The sequence below is a fragment of the Mytilus californianus genome, unplaced genomic scaffold, assembly GCF_021869535.1.
Source record: "Mytilus californianus isolate M0D057914Y unplaced genomic scaffold, xbMytCali1.0.p SCAF_5, whole genome shotgun sequence".
Classification (NCBI taxonomy): domain Eukaryota; kingdom Metazoa; phylum Mollusca; class Bivalvia; order Mytilida; family Mytilidae; genus Mytilus; species Mytilus californianus.
Genome location: NW_026262701.1, coordinates 79323080 through 79336010, shown reverse-complemented (window position 1 = coordinate 79336010; position 12931 = coordinate 79323080). Strand labels below are relative to the sequence as shown.

At 30.3% G+C, this 12931-nt stretch overlaps 2 protein-coding genes across 4 annotated transcripts in view; both read right to left on the bottom strand.

Moving 5' to 3' along the window:
• The window catches only part of LOC127701473 (zinc finger protein 507-like), a 323989-nt gene that overhangs the window by 107340 nt on the left and 203718 nt on the right, over positions 1–12931 (bottom strand). The gene's annotated exons all lie outside the window — the stretch shown is intronic.
• Positions 1–12931, bottom strand: part of LOC127701505 (phagosome assembly factor 1-like) — a 54500-nt gene that overhangs the window by 21492 nt on the left and 20077 nt on the right. The window contains exon 4 of the mRNA XM_052205396.1: positions 2691–2734. Within this exon, the coding sequence (XP_052061356.1) occupies positions 2691–2734 (44 nt within the window). The remainder of the gene's footprint in view (positions 1–2690; positions 2735–12931) is intronic.

The following is a 12931-nucleotide window of genomic DNA, read 5'->3' as shown; positions in this document are numbered from 1 at the left end:
AATACCTTGTACTTTAGTCTAGTTAGAACAAATTTAAGAAAATGTCTGATAACTTTTAAATTTGTAGTTAAATTTGGGCCAAATAAGTAAGTATTTAAGCTTGTTGCAGTTTTCAGCATTTTTACTTTTTTTATACAAGACATATTGATCAACAATTTATAGTTATATACAAAACATCATATCAAAACAACTACAATGTGTATATAATTGTTAATATTTTATCAAACATAACTTATGCAAAATATTCTTTCAATAAAATTTTATTTGTAGAGACAAAACTAAACTTAAAAGCATTTCCTTGGACTTCTGAAACAGATTTTCACAGTCTGAAGAATATTTACTGTTTTAATATGTTTTTCATTGTCAGTATACCAAAGCCCCTTTAAATCTTACGGATCTTTCGGACAAAGGCCACACGGGTGGAAGTAATAACTCCTAATACATCACTTGAGCAAATTATTTAATATTTTCACAATTCATTATCCAAAACACCCCTGGACAAAGAAACATACATCACACATGCCTTGACCATCTTCCGTAAAATCACAAAAGATATTAGTTTTGTATGAAAATACAACATTGAATAACAAGTTACATGTCCAGTTTAATAGGCCAGCAAGAAGTGGACACTTGTTATCAGGCAGATGTCTTTTGAAGTTTTAAGGACAATTTGTATCTAATTAGCATAAATTGAGAAAGAAGCATGTTCTATCTGACCACTCACTTACAGGTGTCCAGGTGACAAAGTGACCAAAATTCTCATTTGAAATGTTATAATATTAAATGACTTTCATAGAAATTATTTACTACTAGGAATTTACAGCCAGCTTTAGCATTTCAATTGCAAGTGTTTAATGAAAAACAAAAGGCAAACTTATGTCAAATTGAGCAAATTTTTGGTGGGGTTCAGGTTGCTCTGTCTTTAGTTTTCTATGTTGTGTTTTGTGTACTGTTGTTTGTCTTTTGTTCTTTTTCTTTTTTTGGCATGGTTTTGTCAGTTCATTTTTGACTTATGAGTTTGAATGCCCCTTTGGTATCTTTCGCCTCTTTTTTTTGAGCAGGCGACATGAAAACAGAACCAATACATGTAGTACTTAGAGACTCAGTTTAGTTTTTAGTCACAGTGTATTCGTATATTTTCTTTGGTACCAATTTCTTTGAATTGAGGAAAAAATGCTCAATTTCTTGGTTTTAACAAATTCTGCATACTAGCATTAAAACATAGCAAAATTGTGTTAGTTGAATTCTTATATTTGTGGTTTATAACCCTTTAACCCACTGAATCCATGAACAGTAAATGTTTTTATTTAAGACAGATAATACATTATATACTGCAACTGGTCAAATTGACTGTATATTCATATGTGATATACAGTCAATGACTATATATCACCTTGTTTTTGACGTTGGCAATGCGTTTCTGTAGTTTTTTGTCGAGCCTGCGACTTTTGTCGCAGAAAGCTCGATATAGGGATAGTGATCCAGCGGCGGCGGCGGCGTTAGCTAACTTCTTAAAAGCTTTATATTTTAGAAGGTGGAAGACCTGGATGCTTCATACTTTGTATATGGATGCCTCATGTTACAAAGTTTCCGACAGTCACATGTCCAATGTCCTTGACCTCATTTTCATGGTTCAGTGACTACTTGAAAAAAAAGTTAACATTTTTTGTAATGTTATATTCTCTCTTATTATAAGTAGTAGGATAACTATATTTGGTATGTGCGTACCTTGCAAGGTCCTCATGCCCGTCAGACAGTTTTCAGTTGACCTCGACCTCATTTCATGGATCAGTGAACAAGGTTAAGTTTTGGTGGTCAAGTCCATATCTCAGATACTATAAGCAATAGGTCTAGTATATTCAGTGTATGGAAGGACTGTAAGGTGTACATGTCCAACTGGCAGGTGTCATCTGACCTTGACCTCATTTTCATGGTTCAGTGGTTATAGTTAAGTTTTTGTGTTTTGGTCTGTTTTTCTTATACTGTATGCAATAGGTCTACTATATTTGGTGCATGGAATGATTGTAAGGTGTACATGTCTAGCTGGCAGGTGTCATCTTCTGACCTTGACCTCATTTTCATGGTTCAGTGGTCAAAGTTAAGTTTTTGAGTTTTGGTCTTTTTTTCTTATACTATATGCAATAGGTCAACTATATTTGGTGTATGGAAATATTTTATGATCTATATGTCAGTCGCGCAGGTTTTATATGACCTTGACCTCATTTTCACAGTTCATTGCTCAGTGTTAAGTTTTTGTGTTTCAGTCTGTTTTTCTTTAACTATAAGCAATAGGTCAACTATATTTGTTATATGGAAGAATTGTTAACTGTACTTGTCTGCCTGGCATGATTCATCTGACCTTGACCTCATTTTCATGGTTCATTGGTCAATGTTTAGTTTTCTTTGTTAATGTTAAGTTTATGTGACAGTTGTAATAAAGATTTATATTTAGGACTATCAACATAATATCAATGATTAGTAAAGAAGGCGAGACATTTCAGCGTGTGCACTCTTGTTATTTATGACATCAATACAGAATAAAGGTTCACAGAACTTTTACGTTGTTTGCTTCAAATTAAAAAAATTATTGTTTTTACCCCCCAAACATTTCATTTGGAACAGTTGTAAGAGTTGTAGGATATAAAGAATAACCATACATTTGTCTCGAAATATCGATACATTGTACATACCAATATTTTAATTTTACTTTTCCCAAGTTGTTCACTTCAATGACCTGAAAATATAGAAATAAAAGGGATTTATACTAAAAATAATGCAAATATTACAAGCTTCACACACACACACACACACACACACACACTATTAACTTGTCTAAATACACAGAAAATGTTTTGGCATGATACATCCATATTGACTTTCACAGGGAACAAATATTATTTTCCCTTCTGTAACTGCTTTATCTTTTACATTAAAATTCTTAAAACCTCCAAAATACTGATAGGTGTTAGACTTAAAAGACAAAATGTATGTCGAGTAAAGTGTTGTCTTTGTTGTGTTATTGACAGATTTTGTGTTTAAAATTATGTAGTTGGCAGGAAGTAGGCTTAAGGAACTGCATAAGAATTAATGTGTAGAGAAAATTAAATATTTTTTTATTGTGCTGCTTTTGTAGTGAAGATTATTCTCTAAATCAAATGATGGTCTTGTTCATCTTTGCAAGCAGAGGAGGGAGACTGGATCATAACCCTTGGCTAGCAAAGATGTGTCTTGTTCTATATGGAATCTGACTATTTTCTCCAGTTTTGTCATCAGGACATCACAAATTATGTAAATTCACTTTTCTTAGGAATGAAAGGGTGTTCAAACTTCAAAGGTAATCTCCCTTGAAAATATCTTTTGAACCAATCTTTGTATATATATATATATATATATACTAGTAGACAATGTACCAGAAATTGTCTTTTGTAACACATTGTCTTACTTTAATAAATACCAAAGTGCTCTCCTGTTGAGAATTACTGTAGAAGTCTAAGAGACCATGATAACCGGAATTACATAACTATCCCTAATATGTACAACATGTAATTATCACACTCCGTAATTTCCTTATATGGAATACATTTGGTTGGATTCTACCTTTATTACATAATTATCAAATCCTAATAAGGTAGTTTGATATAAGGAGTACCACCTCTCCTTCCAGTAATATTAACTGCGATTCTAATTCCAAATCTAACCAAATACTGATATTGCAAAACAAACACCCCCAAAACTTTACTGATATTAGTCACACATTTAACATAAATATGTAACTACGATTCCATTTTAATAAACAAGTTCTTTAATACTAAAAATATACATTTTATGGAATAAAACTATAAACCACAATAAGAATTAAGTTTTATGTCGATTGTGGATTAAGAAGTGAACAGAGATTAGGAATGAGGTAAATGATGGTATGACATAAGTATAGTTTCTACGTAATTTACCGCTGAATCCCGATGACAATGATTGCAGAAGTTATTGAAAACCATATCAACAATTAAAATTTGTAGGATTGTCAATATAATGACTGAGATTATAAACTCTAGAGAATTCAGGAAAAAAGTAATTATTTCCGTAAAATAAATAAATTCTGAAAGCTATTATCCTTAATAATGTATTAATGATCAAATTATTTGATACCAGAGGCATAATATATTGATTTTTTTAACATAGACAAAAGTATATTATGACGTTAGAAAAGGGTTCTGTAACGAAATCTTGACGAAATATTTCAAAGTAATTCCCTAGTGGCTAGAGACAATGACACAGTCTTTCTATGCATTTAATTCAATGACGGACAACATTGTTTTCCTTGTCGGAGACTGACAGCAAAAATGCTTAAAGGGGTAAAGGATTTCAAAGATTATTTTTCATTTCAAGGTTGTGATACAGGAAGTAAAATCCAAAACATGATGTAAGCAAGGTTTTCTGCTTTAATACAGATGAATATTTGAACAAACAACTTAAAAAACAGAAAATAAACTGAAAGTTTCAGTTTGTATACTTAAATATAAGAAATAAGAAATGAAATATATTTCGGCAATTATAAAGGAAACAAACTTTGCCAAGACATTCAAACCAGTAAAAACACATCCTTTTCAAAAACAACACTTTTTCACTAAACTTCCACATATGTAATACTAAATTGGAGGGTATACTAATGATAGCTATAGAAATAAGTACGAAAAATCAAAATTGGAAATTTTACTTAAATTAAAAATTTCAGGGATATTTAGAAATATTTAAAGATTTTGACCATTTTCTTTTCAAAATTTATACGCTTCTTAAAAGAGTGCACTTAATTAAAAACTCAATATGAAATGCTAATTTTCCATCAAACTTATGGTCATTATTTTTTCATATCCTGAATAAATAGAGTGGCAGGTGGACAGCTGAGAAGTCCATTGTCCTGAGCTGACCACTGGCTAGTTTATGTCCAAATTAACCTTCTACCCCTAAACTGACCATTCTTTAGCCACTTAAAGTGAGCAAAAGTCAACAATATTTCTTCTTTGTATAATAAAAATGTGAAGTTTACTGTTGTGTTTTTTTATCTAAACAACTGGACCTTCATTAACAAGACCAGCGGTCACTTTCATTAAATTTTGGACAAAAAGAAAGGTCATCAGTGAACGTGGTCTTAAATGACCTTAACAGGAGGTCAGTCCAATAAATGCATAAATTGACTCTATCAAACTAATATTTATTTCTTTTTTATACAAATACTAATCTGTTTATTCCATCAATCAATTCCAGCTTCTTTGTTAATCTTTAAAATAAAAAGACCATCCAAATTTCTTTTAAATACATTGAGTTATAATGAAAAATGTTCGTATTAAGCTTTGTTGCTATCTAGTTTTATAAACTTTATTTACAAAATCACAAACATTTCTGAAACATATAGGTGTCAGACCACCAATTCACTCACCCAATTTAGAACGTATGTAAAAGTAGCCCTACTCTGACACAAAATAGTGCTTTTGATGTCATTGTTTACTTAAACTAACCAACAAATTTGCAGAAATGGAACTTTTGGTGAAAGAGAAATAAATTAGACCATTTTGAGCCAAAATTTACTTGTCTATGAGTTTGCACTAAAAATTGAGGATTAATGCGTTCCATATTATACTTATCTAAGATTTCCAGAAAACCAGGGGCTATTTTTAGTAGTACTTGTCTTCGGAAAGGCAGTTCTTTCTTAGAAGGCTTTAAACATGGGTTGAAAATTGGCAAGTAGAAAGGTGATACATGTACAATTCAGGATATACCTGGTTTCTATGAAGTTAAACTTAAGGTAAAATATTAAGAAAGCTGTGAAAATTGCAAAATTTGATTGAAAAGATAGGGATTTTTTGAATTGGTGGTCTGACACCTATAGTAACATTATATATTGGATTCTTTCTCAGTTTACACCCTTTGATTCCAGATGAGGGTGATATAACTTATAGAGGGATAAAGTGTCACACAATTCTTTAATAATCAATTTATTTCATTTTTTTTTCCCTTTAACATTTCCTGGTTTTGAGGCCTGTACCACTTGATTTAATGACAATTAAAAAATTGAAATTAACTAGTTTCTTAATTTTTTAATAACAGCATATGTCAAAAAATGTAATTTCTGCAGATTTTTTTCTCGATAGTATACAGAAACTGTGCCGTAATTTCTATCGGAAGAAATAACAGCAGGACTATTTGTTATTAAATGTTAAATAATGTTATTTAAATTAGTCAAAATTGTTAAGAACCTTATAACCCTCCCATATAATTTGCAAGAGTCGTCCAATATTTGTTTTGAAGCATAATTGCAGGTGCCTTTCATGATCAATAATACAAGAAACTTCAATAAAGAGGATAATTTACTAAAAACTTAAACAATTATCATTAAAATATTATAAAACAGACAGTCACTTTCATTTGATAAATATTTTTTTTCTAAATTGTTTTTGAAAAGTTGGAGATGAAATTTCTATGATAATTTACGGCCAATTACAAGTTCAAAGTAATAATTTATTTCTTTAGCACAAGGACAGCTGCAGTGGGCAAGTGAAACATGATTTAACAAAAAATGTGAAAAATTGTTCAAGTCATCAAGCACTGTTATTTGTAAGGAGTTGTTTAACAGTAATTTATGGAAAACATTTTAAAGAGACTCAAGACAAGAGAATACTGAGGCAATTCATAGAAAATGATACACTGACAATAAATTCTATCTTAAAACTATAAAGAACTACTTAGACATGATTTAGCATATTACACCAAGCAGGTATACTGTAAAATGGGAATTTTTTGAGAGGAGTTTATTTTTCAATGTAAAGATTAAGATAAAATCGCAAAAATACCCCTTTTCATAAATTTGATCCTGAAGGAAGATAAAAATAAAAGAGAAGAAGAATATGAAGCAGGCTAAAATAAATTGAACATTATGTTTACTTGTTCAAGTGTCTGACATTTTTTCCTGTAAAACTATGAATTATTATTCAAAATTATTTGTCTTCCCCTTTTTCTTGTTTCCTTGTCTGTCCTGATTCAATTCTTTTTCAACAAAATTCATAACACTTTAGATAACGGGGAACTTGTTTCAGACTTGTGTCCAAAAGGAAGAAAAATTCTAAGGGCTGAAATAAAATTTTGCAACACAACTATTACTCATTATCTTAAGTCTAGTTTATAATTACAATTATTGTATAGAATTTTGTTATTTTATTGCTTTAAAGAATCAGCATTTTCTGTTAAAAAGATTACAAATTTCTATTATTCAAATAAATAACATAGTTAAAAGAGGTTTATGTATTCAGTTCCAATGAATAATAAAATGCTTGAAGACAAAGTAAATTTGGACATACGAAATAGGTGCATTTTTAATTTGTAACCCAAAAAGTTAAAACAGAAAATTCAGAAATTATTTTTTGCATTAATTATAGCAATTTTTGAAGAAATGAACAATAAACTGCTTCGCTGAGCGCAGCTGGATACGCCCGCAGAGGTCCAACCCTGAACAGTTGGGGCAAAAATGGACACAATATTCAAACTTGATACAGGTCTGAATTTGGATTGTAATTAAATATTTGACATATTACAGGTTTCTGAATAAATGTAGTCAAAGAACTTGAAATTGGTTATATGAATTGAATTTATATTCAATTAAAGATTTCTTGCTGTTGTGCAATACACTGTGCTGTTGCGCAATACTTAGTAAATCTGTTGTCAGACTATAAACAAATAAAGTTCAATTAATTCTCAATGTCATATTAGAAAATTATGAAAATCAAAAGGAGCTTACATCAATAAATATAAACAATTCACCAAAGTTTCATGGGAATTGTTGACAGCATTTTTGAGTTATTGTCAGAAAACTGGAAAATCCCCCTTTTTTAATGAATAAAACCCCATAACTCAGAAATGTAAAATGCAAAATTTATAAAATTCTAAAGGGAGCTTACATCAATAGATATAAACAATTCACCAAAGTTTCATAAGAACTGCTGAAAGCATTTTTGAGTATTTGTCCGAAAACTGGAAAATCCCCCTTTTTTTTAATAAAACCCTGCAACTCGGAAACGTAAAATCTAAAATTTATAAAAATCGAAAGGGAGCTCATGTCAATAGATATAAACAATTCACCACAATTTTTTTGCAAGTTGGTGAAAGTATTCTTGAGTTATTGTCCGAAAATTGGAAAATCCCCCTTTTTTTAATGAATAAAACCCCATAACTCTGAAACATAAAATCTAAAATTTATAAAAAACGAAAGGGAGCTCACGTCAATAGATATAAACAATTCACCAAAGTTTTATGCAAATTGGTTAAAGCATTTTTGAGTTAATGTCCGACATGTTGACGACGGACGGACAGACGGATGGACGGACAGACGGACAGACAGACGGACGGACGGACAGACGGACAGAGGTATACCATAATACGTCCCGTAAACGGGCGTATAAAAATGTGAATTTAATTATTGCGATTTTAAGTAAAGCTACATACAAATGTATGTATTTGATATCAGAATGCAAGTTATTATTAGTGCGATACTCAAGAAGTCGCATTATTCGCATTAATAAAAACCTCGCCATTATTTCTGAATTTACAGTAGCCAGTATTTTTTGAAATATGGGAAAAGTGTTTATGCTAAAAGGTTTATGCTAATTAAGAACATTACAAAATTATACCAGGACTGTGATAAAGCAAGCAATGACATTTTTTCGCAATTCTAATTGACTTGTTATAGATTTCTTTTATTTCATACATGTGACCTGAATGAAAACTGTTTTGTCATACTAATTATAGATTTATAATAATCTTAAATACATTGCAACACTACATTTAAACTCAATAATTAAACGGTTCCGCAGACTTTTTTCTGATACAAGATCCTATAAAAACACGACTGCAGATGACAGAGACAGATTCAGACCGGTGGCCAACAACATTCATTTGAACAGGCTAATAAGATACTAGACAAAGTTCAATTCGTTTTTGCAAATTTGGGAATTGTTCAATACAAAGGGACAATAAAAATATAATTCATCATTTATACAAACACAATAAAACTACATCCTGCTGAGAGGTGTTACAATGAATAAAATAAATGTTCTGGTGAAGTTTTTCCCTGCAAGATATATGACTTTAAGATTTGTCAATACCTTATAAACAATAATCATTACCATAAAAGAATAATTCATTGAATTTTACATGGAAAAAATTCCAGGAATATTACAAGGAAAACACCCAGTTCAATATCCTGAATTTTTCATTACATACATTTTCCAACTTTTTCATTTTTTTATTCATATAATTGTTAATTTGTGGGTTATGATGAATTTATATGAAATAGTTTTACATGTTTTGATGAATCTAATGTTGGTAACTCATAATTGTAGCAAAAATCATTCAGATTCTTCTTGTCGTCTGCTTAGTTTAGAAAATTAAAGATTAAGAAAAAGATAGTTTTATAATGTCAATAAACTGATATATTTTCAGATGAAATCAATTATCAATTAATTTCATTCAGCTACTTATTATGAAGTGTATCTAGAAGGTAAATTATATTTAGATATTCAGTAAAAATATTTTTGTCACTTTTGTAACCATTTATTAGAATATTACTGGCTTTTATTCAAACAACGCAATACTCTCCCTTTTCCAATTGGTAGAAAAAATATTCAGCAACATTTTTATTAATATTTAGATGCACCAAGAGCACATAATATGCCTTTTCCCCTTATTATTAATAATAATACCATTAAAGTCCCATAACTCTATAACATCAAATCTGTAAACAGTCAAAAATTAAAATGGAGGCATAACATAGTGGCATTTATAGGTTGTGAGATTTTATCAAAATTTATAAATTCTTAAATAAGTTGAAAGAAAACTGTGTCCTGCACAAGACACATGAAAAAAGCCTACAGTTTGACCAAAAAAATTATATTTACTCTGGACTAATACCAGGGGTAATTTGGAAAACGATCAAAATGGTAACTAAGGATAATGAATCTAGGAATACTGTCAAAATTTCATAAAGATCTGTTAAAGAAAACTGGACGGACTCAGTCAAACATTCAGTAAGTTTTTTAAAAGAACCGTTCAAGTCCACTTGAGGCAACACTAATAAATATTAGCACTTATTTAGGCATCCCAGAAATGACAAAATAGAGAAAATCGAAACTAAAAATTGTATCTTGTTGCTTAAATCTTATAGTATATGTGAACCAAATCTTAATATAACTTTAAGATTTCAAGCAAGAAAGTATGTATCAACATATGCCAAACACTGATGCATATATGCATTTCATTTCATGGCTATTTTCTACCTTAAATAATAGCAGAAAAAATTAACAGACAATGGTTAAGGGGGTTGAATGCTCTGAACATGAAATATGACTGCAAATAATTTTTCAATAAGTTAAGCTATGAACAGTGCTTTTCTACCTATTTTTAAGAACAAGGGGAACAACAGACTTTAATCGTTGAAATATATGAAACAGAAATAATGGCAAACATTTTTTTTTTTAAATCCTTTAAAACAGTCTCAACATACTTAAATGTATGTGGGGCCTTGGAGGTCGTCGGTTCTATCCGGGCATTCTGGCGCTCTCCATCAATAAAAACTGACAGACACGAAAAAGCACAATAGTGTTGAAAGTGGCGTTAAACACCAATCAATCAATCATAAATGTATGACGTCACATCAAAATTCACCAAAAATTAAATTTTAGGTTTTACTTTTCATTAATGTTACACCAAAACTTATGCTTTGATATACTAAAAGAACGTTACATTGCCCTTGGTATTACACATTGTTTTAGGAAACATGTATCTTATTGCCCTCTGTGTTGCACATCAAGGAACCAGGAAGTATATATTGAACTTTATGTTGTACATCTAATTTTCATATATGTTGTACATCTAATTTTCATATATGTTGCACTAATTTTCATATGGTAACTAGAAAACTTACATGTCATCAAGAGCCCCTCCTGCTCACTCTTGTGTGATTAATACTGATGCAAATAAAGTAAAATAAGTTCATTGGGTATTTATTTTAGTCGAAAATCAAAACACTATGAAGTTTTATGTATTTTGGCAGCCATTTCGAAAATAGCTGCTGGCCACAATATTTTTTAAACAGGGAATTTGGAACAGCATATCAAATATCAATTTTTGGTGAAATCTTAGCACAAAAATTATTTATTATGTTCATAAATTTCATAGTTAGCATTTATCGTATAAAGTATTTATTGTACTCTGTATTGTACATAACGATCCAGTAATATTCATTGTACTGTATTCTGTATGTACTATTTGATGAACTTGGTTTTTTTTTCAGGAAGAACTTTTTGTACTCTACTCTGTTCATTAAGCTTTCAAGAAATATTTATTGCAGTGGGTTGTAATTGATTTTTCCATAAGTACTGTTTGTACTCTATATTGTACATTACATTTCCAGGAAGTATTTACTTTACTCTACATTGTACCATATATTTTCATGACAAGATCAATATTAACTGGCCTTTAATCAATTTAAAATAAATAAGTTATCATTATTTCCCTTTGAATGTAACATCGCTCCTGCTTTTTTTAAATAATGTTACACAAGAGAATTGCATATTACTTTTAATCCATCACCTCATGAAGCATTTTTTCACCTTCTTATCCAATGATTTGAATTTGACATTTTACACCTTCCTAGCTTATGGCCTGATTTTTAATTTGATATATTTCATATGTCAATTACATGTGCATTGCAACTGTTTCCGGAGGTTTTTTTAGCGAATAATTGTGAGAAACAAAATATAATTTAAAAAAATGAAACATTAAGCCATACATCCACCATGATTTAACAATGTTTACAAGTTTTGTTGAAGTCACATTATTTCCTTACTGCAAGGCTCAGAAAAAATTCATGATTGCAGATACACTTCATATAAAACTTATGAGTTTTCTATATATATTTGTTAATGTAACTGTTTCCTGAACAAAGAGTTAAGTCCAAGGGCCATAACTTTGTGAAAAGTATGTCATCCATAAAACATGAACTTGCTGCAAAGATGATATCAAATGAAAAAGTATAATTTCTGTCAAAATATGATTGATTGAAGGTTGCTTAATGTCCAGTGGCAAATGTTTCATGCATGTTCAGGACGAGAAACTGTCAAAATATATATATATATCTCAAGATATATATTGCTTTAAATATTGTACTAACACGTGGTAAAAACCTGAGGTGTTTGGTAAATAACATCTAGTCTGATAACCAAGGTAAATTAATTTGGGTCATCTGATCACGGTTTAAGTTAGGATTTTGAGAGCTTTAGTCACTTTTGTGCGAGATGAAAATCAACCTTATTTGGGGTAACATCAAGAACCAAGGATGTATAATACTAGCTATACATCTATGTCAGACTTTGAAGGACTAAGGCATGTACTACTAATAGGCAGTTATTGCATGATTTAACTGATTTGGCGCTTAAATATGAAGATTAGGATATAAGATCTAAAAGTTAGTTTCAGGGGACATTCCTTATCAACAAAAGTTGGTTTCCATTTTTTTTTTACCAGGAATCACAGCATAAATGAACTTGTAGTAAGTTGTAAGACTATTTCACTGCATAATCATTGTCCTTATAAAAACATTTAAATCAATAATTGGAATTCATTTCTATAAAGTTGGAACCAAGGAGTTGTTCAAATCCTTAAGAGAACGATTCTAATGACTGTAAATTGTAAATTAATCAAGAATTGATCAGGACTTTTACTTTCGATTTTCAAATGAAATGAAAATGGGAAGTGACAAGTAGATAATAAATTCAGAATGAATCCGGATTCATCTATGGATAATTATGATGGTCAATTATGGAGTTTATTAATAATTAACAGATTAGTGACCCATCCGATGTTGATAAGCAGATTACCTGTAATCACA